This window comes from Thalia democratica, chromosome 2 (genome assembly GCF_965202585.1).
Source record: "Thalia democratica chromosome 2, ktThaDemo2.hap1.1, whole genome shotgun sequence".
NCBI classification, from domain to species: Eukaryota; Metazoa; Chordata; class Thaliacea; order Salpida; family Salpidae; genus Thalia; species Thalia democratica.
In genome coordinates, this window is record NC_139166.1 from 64,247,257 (window position 1) to 64,259,068 (window position 11,812).

Consider the following 11,812-nt stretch of genomic DNA (forward strand, 5'->3'; position numbering starts at 1 on the left):
TCTATTTTAAGAAGTTAAACAAAGTTTATTTAGATAAAGAATAAGTTTAAATGATTTGCTTTTTTTGATACAGGAATTTTATTGAGATTATAATTTTTATACTAATACAAATAGCTTTAATAATTGTTTTTACTCTAGTTAAACTTATAAATGTTATTCAAGCTTAAGTTTATATGGTGTTCAGAACAACTTAAAAAAACATTACATTTCTTATTGTCAAAATAATTACTTTTTTGCTGTTTTAAGCAACTACACGTTTTGACTTAAAATATATTTATCTTATTTAGTGTTAAATTTTAATAAGTATACTGTTTTTAATGAATTTTTATTTCGAATTCTTAGAGTTTATAGTAGATTTCTATCTATAACACTATTAGGTATAATATAAAGCAACAAGCAATACTGTCATAAAAACGTTAATATGTTTTTAAAATTTTGGAGGTGACTGCATATGAAAATTGACTTGTATCATTTGCTATCTTTCGAAATAAGTAACCTTTTATAAAAACAGAACATATATTAAAAGGACATTTGGATGTTTATAGTGATAAACAGTTTGTAATATTTTGGCTATAAAATGGATATTTAATTTAACTTTGTATTTTTATAAAACTGTTTTCCTTATATACTTTTAAGTTCTACAGATTTAATTATAGATATAAGTTTCAAATAAAATATCTACACTTATAAATAAACGTTTTTACCAAAATGAACAGTTTTAATTAGTGTTCCGCCTGATCCAAAAGATCAGATCTGGCCGGAATCATGACAGGAATCATTTTTGAAATAAGATTGACCGGAAACGACTCGAATTTGAGTTTCAAAACATAAACAAAAACTTATAACAAGTTTATTAAAGTCTATTTAGCATCTAACAAACTTGTTTGTTTAATAAAAGATTACCCGTTTTACTAATTTTTATTCTTTTAAGTATTATGTAATTTTTTTGTTAAAGTTAGTTTAAAAACTAAAGTTTTAATTTTAAGACTTAAGTTAAACAGTTAAACTTTGATTTATTTCTAAAGCTGAGCAAAGAAATTAGGCTAAAAACCAAAATGTTTATTTCGTTCACTTAAGTATATACAAATGACACTAATGTTGCAGTAAAGTTTTTTATTAAATGATTAAAAGTATTAGTAATGAATCATTTAAAAGAGTAAGCAATAAAACAAAGGCGTTTGTCAAAATGTAGTTTAAATCGTATTCGAAAAATCAGTTGTAATTAAGGTATTTGAGCTTAATATTTATACTCTGTTTAGTGTACCTATTGTTAAAAGTAGTAAAACTTCAAAAAGTAGTCAGTAACTAATCAAAGCAAGAAAACCAGCAAACACATTAACTATCAAGTGTCAAGTGTAGTTGTTCTAAACAGCTTCACGCAGCATCCATCGCATTGATTTGAGTGCGTTGGATAATCTCCCAGTACCCGACCAATCCATGAACTCGCTACCTGCGTCTCCGTCTGCTCCGTAAACTCCGTTCAAGTTTTGATAAGCACATTTGTTGAACCAGTTGCCTCCATTTCCACAGTAAGTGGCGCAATTTTCACTACTGTACGCGTCGTTGTCCACGTCGAAGGTTGAGAACTGCATGTTGTTGTGGTGATCGAGAGCGTCATATCCTGTTTGATAAAAAACTATCACTGAGGTTCAACGCATATAAATCTTTTTACATAAAAATCTGAGTTATGCATGAAACGCATCAAAATCTTTCTCATAGCAAACAATATTGGTTTGTTGTTTAATTTTATAGCCGTTTTAAAGTACCAATTAACACTCAAATATAAACGTTTAAGACAACAGTAATTTACTTCATAAAGTTTTACTGAAGTTAAAAATGAGCAGTTAAAACACCTGAAGGAAATTATTTATATTTGACGATTTCGTTTAAGTTTAACTTAGAAAGATTATCTTTTGCGATTTATCTAACATAGATAATAAAAATTTTAAATCATTTTTTCCGATTAATTATTTTGATTAGTAGAACACTGCCCTTGCAAACAACAATAAAAATTTAAATGATGGTAGACGACAATTTCTAACTAGCGATCATTTTAAACTTGATCATTTTAAAATATTACGTTTTTTAAATTACGTTATTTATGAAAAATTTGTTAACATTACTTTAAAACCGCTTAAAATTTTAAGTTGAACTTGTATTTTAAGTTTAGTTAAAGTTGAAAATTTCTCTTTATAGAATATGTTTAGTTTTAGTAAAATTAATAGCATACTTAACATTGTTCGACAATTTTACTATTGCATTGGATGTATCGAAGTGTAGAAAATGAATAAGCAATACAAAATTTTTGTTAGATCAAAATTTAAAAAACATTTTAAATATCACTTTAGTAAATTAAAATAAGAAGGTCAGTTTTAAGTTAGCTATAACTTTTAAAATATCATGTTAAGAAAAGTTCAAGGAATAGTACAATTATTAACGTATATTAATTAAAAAAAGGTTTAATGTTTTACTTTTAGAATCCAAAACTTTAAAAATTAGCAAATTAGCAGAAGCTAAACTTTTAATATATTGACAAATCTAATAAAACAAACTAAAAAAATTAAAAAGAATTATTATTACACCGTGTTTGATACGATTGAGTTTAATATGATCAAGTGTGAAATAATCGCGAGTAGGAATGGAAGCAAACCGTAAATAAACGAAATTTTAACAATGATTGATTGACGTTAGAAACTTATATTTGTTTTTAAAAGTACTAACATACGTTACCAGAGAATTTTTTTTCAAAAGTAAGTCTGTAGTTGTCTGTACCATCAGCAATTTTGAAGTTTCTGAAAAAAAATATATTATAAAAGTTCATTATATAGATATAAAACTGTTTTATGTAACTTCTAAATAAAAAACTAGACTTTAAATAAGATTATCAAAAATGTTATCGTAAAATATTTAATTCTATCATAGAATTTTTAACAATTAGAAGTTGACTAAAAGCATATTTTCAATAAAGTGTCTAGCTTTATCACTTCAACTCAAAGTAAAATTTTTATAAAGAAAGCAAATATTTCTTGAGTATCCTACAAACTTTTTAATTATTTTTATGTTACAATCTAGTTTCGCATATAAAAGTTAGTTTTTAAAAACTGTATTCGTTTTGACAACTAAAAGATTTATTGAAAATCGTTAAATATGAAGTATATTGTCGAAGACATTGCATTAAACCGTATCTGAATATATGTTTGAAAATATTGAAGTTCACCGACATTAAGGTGGTTGTAAACAAACAGTTAATTTTATAATTTGTTACTTTTACCTTGTTTTAAACTTAAGAAAATAATAAGGAAACAAAAATGTTCAAGTGCTCTATGGGTTGACTTTAAATAAATGAAAACAAACTATCTTGTTTGTAGTGTGGATTTATTTTAAACTAACTAACTTATACTCAGCATAATAATTTTCTCCTTGGTAGCTTTCCATCTCTATTCTGACTTGGTAGTTTCTTCCATCGCTGGTTATTTTGCTGATTGTTTTCAAACCTGTTACATATAGTTTGACATCAGTAAAAAAAAGTTACAGGCAATTTTTTTATATTATAATACTGTTGAACTTCATTATTTATTACGTTTTTACAACCAATTGTATTCTAAAATTAGTGAAAAATGATAGCTGTAACGTTTTTATTTTAATTTACTTTTTTACTTTCGAACTTTAAATTGTTTTTGAACTAACTAAAGTTTTCTTACCAAGCCAGAATTCTCCATTGAAATCACCGAAGAAGTTTTCGTAAGACGTCCAGTTTCTTGTAAAGTTGACAGATCCGTCATATCTATTGTGCATCACCTTTAAAATGAAAAAATGTTTAAATTTTATTACGGATAAAAACTAAAAAAATAAGTTTTTTGTCTACCTTGAAAATAATTCTACTGTTAGTGTATGACAATTATTTAACGCATTTGAAAAGAAAAGTTCAGGTACCTAAGCTTAAAGAACAAAGTTTTTAAGTCAACTCTCATATATGTGCTTTTTTTTTGAATCTAAATAAAGTGATTAATTTAATACTAACAATCCATCCTCCGTTAGCTGAACTCATTTCACAAAACAGCTTGACGTTTTTATCACCGACTAGAAATTTGTAAACTCCTGATTTTCTACTCATACTCGGGTTTTGTAACGATTGACAATCTGTAAAAGTAATTTGTATATAGGTTTGCAGTTTAGTTTAGCTGTATTTAGTGGGTAGCTGTCAAGTTTGCGCGAACGTACAAAACTGCACGAGTGCACAAAATTGCGCGAAGATACTTTTACACGAATACACTTTAGCACGAGGAGATAAAAATGCACGAGTGCACAAAATTACACGAAGATACTTTTGCACAGAGACACTTTAGCACGAGGGGATAAAATTGCACGAAGATACTTTTGCACGAAGGGTTTTTTACACAAGTAGACAACTTTGTACGGAGACATTTTGCACGGATTTAATTTTCTTTCATTAATTTTTTAATTTTTTACTAATTTAAATTATTTTTTCTATCACTGTTACCTCTAACCCTTACCCTCGGTCGGTAATTTTATTATTATTTTTTTATTTTTTTACTATAATTAACACCCCTAACCCTTACCCTCGGTCGGTATCTTTTTTTTTAATAATGAGTCTTTTTATACTAATTTTTATTAGTTTTTTTTATTTTAATTTTTACTATCACTGTTACCCCTAACCCTTACCCTTAGTCAGTAACTTTTTTTCATTTTTTTTAATAAACAATCTTTTATTTATTTATTTTTATTTATTCTTTTATCTCTTTACTTTACTTTTGTGCAAAAATTTAACTCGTGCAAAATTGACCCTTGGTAAAACATCGTTTTCGTGCAATTTTGAGCCCAAGTATATATTTGGCTTCGTCCAATTTTGTGCACTCGTGCAATTTAGTACCCTCATGCAATTTAGATCCGTTCCCTTATCTAATATAACAATTTGTAACAAGCAATTCTTTTTATATTCTAAAATATCTTTAATTTATATTCGCAAATACTGTTCAATTATCAATATAAAAAAAAACATTAAATACATTTACAGATGTTGTTCAGCTATATTTCATTAAAATACTATATCTGTAACAATAATTACAGTGTTTTAATAAAACGTAGCTTGATTTTATTTTTATTATTAAGTTGAGATTTAAAGTTTGTATTTCTTTTTTTGGTTTTAGTATTTTGGAGTATTTGCAAGTTTAGAAATAATATCTATTGTTAAATAATCAACAAATAAACAAATAAACTTTATTGTATGCATTCACAAACATTATTCAGCTTATATCTAAATATAAAGTAAAAGCTGTTCTTTTGAATAATTAGAAAATTCTACATTATTTGCAATGTTAACTTAGTTGTTAAAACTATTTAAACAAAAGTCTAATTTACAGAACTGAATGCCAACGGTACATGTTTTTACTTATTCTTATCAATTATATTTTAAGTTTTCTTCCGGAAAACAGTCACTTATTTTATTAGTTAAAGCTAAACTTTTTTTCTTTACACTTAAATTAATATTTGATTTCTGCTATGCATGCTATTGTTTTATCCAAACTTATTACACATATATATATCTTTAAAGAAGTTATGATTATTTTGTATACCGAAGTTTAAAACTTGTGTAAATGTATCATTTTATAGTTAGCAAACATAATATACGAAAAAAGCACAAAATTCAGTAAAAAATAGATATTTATAATAACTAATGCTAAAAAACATGCCGAACATAGTATAACTATTTTATAATTTCAGTAAAATATAAAACATTAAATTACTTTGAGGAGAATTCAATTTTCTAAGTATATACATATATAAATTATACAAATAAGAACATATAATAACTTAATAGGGCTGAGCTCAAATCTAGACTATCTATTTAGACCATTTGAACAAATTATTTTTTTAACCATTAGTTTAATAGTAACTTATTTAATTTTCGAATGAGATGAAGTAACAACGTTTATTTTTTTTAGATATAAATTTGATAATGTTCGTAAATGCATACAATAACTTTTATTTTTAATAATTGAAAACTAAAAAAAAATAGAAGGCATAATAATTTAAAATAAACGAACAAAATGTGTTTCATGATATTATAATGAAAGTTTAGGTAATTATACCAAAAAAGTTTACAAATTAACTCGTAAATTCTACTTAAAAAATGATAAATAGTTTATACTAAATAAGTATAGTTTTATATTTTTATATTTACATGCTTATTCTTTCTTATTATTTTTGATTTGTCATATGTTTAAAAAACTACGATTAATATATATATACTTGAGTGTAATATTAAAAATAAAAATATACACTACTGATAAAAAGTCATATTGAACATACACTTTTAGAGTGTTTATGAACTGGTTTAGAACCTTTATTAATATTTATAACTTAAATTTACTTTTAAAGTTCTAATTGTAAACTTTTATTCAGCAAACTATACATAGAATATAACAACATTTTATATGAATGTTTATGAACTACTAATTACTTAAATTTACTTATAAACTTAAAACAAATTCTAGTTTCTTTCTTAAAAACTTAACACTAACATTTCTTTTTTGGTATACATTTTCGAGGAATGAGTTTCCACATTCCGTTACTATATCCATCATCTATGCAGTAATTGATGGTCAAACAAGCATCATCTATTTCGAAACCTAATAAAAGTTATTGGTTTAAAAAGGTGTAAATTTAGTTTTATCAAAAATGTTTCTAAAAAATTTTTCAACAAACTTCAACACCTTTAAACAAAAACATGACTAAAACAAAAATAAATTTTTAGAGTTTGCTATTTAAAAAAAATAAACTGTTATTAGGGTGTACAAGGACTGAAAGCACTTCAATTTAAAACACACATACTATTTAGTTTAAAAACTTACACTTATTAATTATATTTAGGAAAACGTTCGGTTGAATGTTATCATTTATTTCGTTTGTAAAATTTTTGTAACCAAATAACAAAGTATTCAATTACTTAATTTCAAAAAACAAAAATACATGTTTACTTACCAGGAATGCAAGAATAAGTACATTTGCTACCCACTTTGTTATCATGAGTGCATTGTATGTTGCCATTAGAAATTCCATCTAAAGGCGGACAGTCGCTTACTGTTATTAATTTATTATATAAGCTTTTCAATAGTCGTTCAAAGATTTAAATTTTGTAAGTGTGCATTTATTATAATTTATGGTTAATTACTCATTATACTTAATTATTTAACTAAAAAGTTTGTATAGTAGCTTTTCTAATCGCAACTTTATAATTTTTTATTTTCATTTTGCAATGCAACTTTGATTTAAAACTTTTCATTAATAACTATTTACCTAAGCATATATTGAATCAGTTTTGTAAATAGCAATTAAAAATGAAACTAAATTTTATGAATTTAATATTATTAACAATTTGAATGCAAGATTTTGAAAATGCAATAGGTAAAAAATTAAATTTGTAGAATTTTATATTTAAAGCTTACCTTGTACATTATCAGCTCTAACTGATAACAAAATAAAACCGTAGATGAACAGAAGTTTCATGATAATAGAATAAAATTATTTAAAAAAACTAAACCTACAAAAATTTTTTTTTTTTGAAAGTGTTCTTATTAGTCTTATGTGAACATACTTAATACAAATTTTTCATCTTTAAATGTTTTTAAGTATTTTAAGATACTAACTAATTAGTACTATTAGCAAACATACCTCTATGTAACTATTTTAAAAGAAAAAACTAATAGAAAAATTTAAGTAAATAATTATTTAATCACTACAAGTAAAATTAAAAAACACCTAAACTAAATTTAATTTTTTCTATTATAAGTTTAAGTATTGAAATTGTTGTACAACTATTTGGTTTAAAGTAAATTATCAAAAACTAAACATTATTACTTACAAAACAACTAACAACACAAAAAGGTGAAAAAATTTTTACTTTATTTAGTGCAAGTAAAAAGTTTAACTTTACGATACAATAAGTCACAATATCTTTGTTATGAAAAAATTGAAATTTTCGCATTTTTGTCTAACAAAACGTGTTATAATATATTTACGTATTTAGAAACTTTAAAAAAAATATTGCAATGTATAAGTTTAAAAAAGTTATAAAAGTTTAGTTTTATTGTAGTGTTTTAACTAAATACTCAGAGCTTAAATACGTTTTTATCAAAAACATTACTTTAAGGTTTGAAATTTTAAATCTAAAGTTGGTTAAAGTTGTTTTATAAACAACATTACATTTTTGTTTGTTGCAATTATTTTTATCTTTAAACTAAGGTTTATAAACTTATAAACAGTATAACTTATACCCATAGTTCATTAAATGTGATTCTTCAATTAAAAGTAATTTTGTTAATCCAACTTGAAAAGTAGTTTATAAATGATAATATTATTTAACTTATTAGTATTTAAGTTAAATATTAAACTGTATTTCAAGCAAAAACTATAACTAACTTTGCCGAACAAAATCAAACTAAAGCAAATGAATAAGTCTCATTAATAAAAACTCAACTAATGTAAACTTTTGTTTCAAAAATAACAAAAAAAACTTTTGCTGCATTAGAAAACAACCAACTATTAAAGCAACAAAGTAAATTATATTTTATTTTTTGCAAAGTAAATTTCACGATGCAATGAGTCATAACTTCCTTGTTAAAATAAAATCGAAAATTTCGCACTACTATCTATCTAATCGTGTTATTCATACATTTATTTATTTAGATAATGTGCCGAAATTTTTAAAATATGATAAATGAATAGTTTAAGTAAGAATTATATTTTTAGTTTTGTTTCTTTTATAGTTTATTAGTTGAATACTGAAAGCTAAATTTTTTTTAATCAAAAGTATATATTTTTAAACTTAAAAGTTTAGATTAGTATAAATCTTTTTTGAACAACCAATTTTTCTATTGGTTACAAGTTTGAATGTTTTGTTTAGATTAATTTTTATAATATAATCAAGTTTTTTTTTCTAAAAATTTTCATGTGTTGTTACAATTTATACTCGTTTGTGCTTTGTTAGGCTTAAGACTAAATTTGTTAATATATTTTAGTCATTTATCTATAAGTGTCAAGTTTAGTCAATATGTTAGTTTTAAGAGTATACATAATTATAAATTTTGTAAACACGACTACACTTAAGAAACTTGCCGAAATAAATCCTCAATCAACATATACTTACTATTTAAAGTTTATGGCGGTTTAAATGATCATACTTACAAAACAATTTACTATTACTACAAAAAATAGTACATATATATATATATATATATATATTGTTTATTAAACGATAAAAAAAAAGCGCTCAAAAAGTTTGATCTAAGGACCTGGTGTACAACGGAACCTTTCGGTTATCGAGTCGTACACCACATGCCTATATCTTACGAGCTATTACACACATCTTTTTGTAATTTATATGTTTAAATTGTTAGTAATAAAACAATCAATTAAACAAAATGAAAGAAAAGAAAAAAAAAACGAAAGTTAACTGAACTTTGTGTTTAAAAATAGGTTAAAAAACTTGCTTAGTAACATAAGAACTTAAAAATACCTATAACGTTAAATTAACTTATAAAAGGAGATAAACAATATTTATATCAAACATGTGAATATTTGAATGATAGGTTACAACTTCTTTAAAGAAAGTAAAAATGTAATACGCTGAAATATTTTTACGTTACATTTTGTCAGTATTTTGTGCTAAAAGTGTTTGATTTAATTTAATAATTTTATTTTTGAATAGATTAATAAACTGTTTTATAACTTTTTTGATATTAACAAAGAAGTAAACTCTACCATAACTGAACTTAACTTTTACAAATGAAAAATTAAAGGTAAGTACTGTAAATTTATGCCTTTATTAAAAAAAAACAATACTAATATTAACAACAACAAACTTCGTTCTATTTTAAAATATACATTTTTTTATATTTTGAATACTTATCAAAGTATAAATTGTAATACTACAAGGCAAAAATATTTTTAAACATAAAAAAAAAGTTTTTTTTTTCTTTTATTTTCTTGAAAAAGATATTTTTAACATAAGTTTTCTTGAAACAATTATCTCAACTTACTATTCAAATACTTAGTTTTCTGTTAAAGTAAATACATCTATAACTTTTTTTCTACAATGGCATGCTAAAAAAAAACTAACAATAAGTTTGTAATTATTTTCAACTCTATTAAGTTTAATATAAATTGTTTACAAAAATACTAAGTTTAATGATATTTACTACTTATAACTTTACTTTTTATAACTTGTTAGTTGTTTAGTATCGAACTATTTTTACTATTAACCCCAGTTTCGCAAAAAAACAACTTGACTTTGCTCTGATATTCAAGTTCAACGTTATCTAATTTTCTAATATTCAAAATTTAAGGCTTTGTTTTTACTGCCAGCAAAATTAAATTTGAAGCAGTTTATTTTAACTTGAATAAAATTTCAAACAGTATTTGTAGCTGAGTAACAAAAAAGAAAAATAATCACATTATGAAAAAACAATTTTAATAATTTTTTATATGCATTAGAGTAAAATACGAAAGATAAACTTTCTCGCTGACTAAGTATCTATACTAATATATCAAAGAAATTAAACGTTGAAGCTTAAAAAGGATATCCATTTTCTTTTCAAGTTTTTTATCCTCTAATCATGACCGAATTGTATAGATTTCTTATAGAAATAAAAAACTGTTTTTGTTGGGTGTTTAACAATAAAAGATTTGCATTGTACTAAAAAGTAATTTTGTTTAAATTATACAATAAATATTCTTTATATCTTACTTTTATATTTCTTACAAGTGTTTAACCGTCATGTACACATGTTTTTTAGTTAGGTTCAAGCTTAGAAAAATGTATTGCTAATTTATTGCCTTTATTAACTATAATAGAAAAAATAGGTTATAATCAAAAATTAAGTTTTACCGTTTTTTTTTGTTATTTGACAATCAGAGTATAAAATCCTTCAACTTCTAAATTTCAACAAAATGTAAAAAGTTAGCACTGTTTTTTTTTTGTTTAATTTTTTTTCAAAAACTTTGACTCACTTTATACATATTTTTAGTATACTTTAAGCTTATTCATTTTTTAATATATTTTTGTGTCGTTCAAAAAGTTATTAACTACCATATAAAACTTCTTTTTGATGCACAATTACTGAGTTTAAATTTTAAGCTTTGATACATGTCAAACCGTTTTGAAAATATTTCAAATTTCAGTTAAATTGGCGTGACAACGTGTTGCAAATTATACAAGGGTTTATATAACTTAAGTTTGTTTAAACCTACATTAAAAATGATGGCAAAAATAAAGGTTAGCGACAGAAATGCGGTTTTACGTTTTTATCTCTGATTGAATTTTAATTTGATCCGATCTTGCGTAAAAATTTAAAGTATTCACTACGGCTCAAAAACAAAATTTATGATGTTTTTTTGTATGACCTCAGTTTAATTTAATTTAATTTAATTAAAGTTCAAAGTCGCAATTAAGTGAGAGTATTTTTTCATAAAAATTAGATATTATTCCGTCTATATTAATTGTCAACAAACTTGTTTATTCCGGAAGGATTGTTTTTACAAACACAAATTAGCTAATATTGGAAAGAGAATAACTTAAGCTTGTTTGGAATACTTAACTATTATCAAAAAAATTATCAAAATTATTAAGTTTATTAAAAACTGTAGTCAACCTTAAAGAAAAATTAGTTAAATATAAATCCACACTTTTACTTGAAATTAAATAAGTAAATCTTCTAGCATGATTGAAAGAATAACTATTCGTAAATATACAAGTATTTAAATGTATAAAAAATGCATAATGACAAAAATGTCC

The 11,812-nt window shown here is 23.8% G+C and overlaps 1 protein-coding gene across 1 annotated transcript; it reads right to left on the bottom strand.

Annotated features, from left to right (window-relative positions):
• Positions 1–1,364: 1,364 nt before the first annotated feature.
• On the bottom strand, positions 1,365–7,527 carry LOC145828856 (fibrinogen-like protein A). The gene is made up of 8 exons (XM_082936603.1): positions 7,467–7,527; positions 7,003–7,101; positions 6,543–6,650; positions 4,022–4,140; positions 3,702–3,798; positions 3,395–3,494; positions 2,731–2,792; positions 1,365–1,621 (listed from the first exon to the last, which is right to left on the bottom strand). The coding sequence occupies exons 1-8, from the start codon at positions 7,525–7,527 to the stop codon at positions 1,365–1,367; spliced, it is 903 nt and encodes a 300-aa protein (XP_082792729.1).
• Positions 7,528–11,812: the final 4,285 nt, after the last annotated feature.

Excerpts from the sequence above, each read along its gene's own strand:
- LOC145828856 (XM_082936603.1), bottom strand. The coding sequence starts at position 7,527 with ATGAAACTTCTGTTCATCTACGGTTTTATTTTGTTATCAGTTAGAGCT. Across the intron at positions 7,102-7,466 it reads TAGAGCTGATAATGTACAAG|TAAGCGACTGTCCGCCTTTA; the intron begins GTAAGCTTTAAA and ends AATTAATAACAG. Across the intron at positions 3,495-3,701 it reads CAATGGAGAATTCTGGCTTG|GTTTGAAAACAATCAGCAAA; the intron begins GTAAGAAAACTT and ends TATATGTAACAG.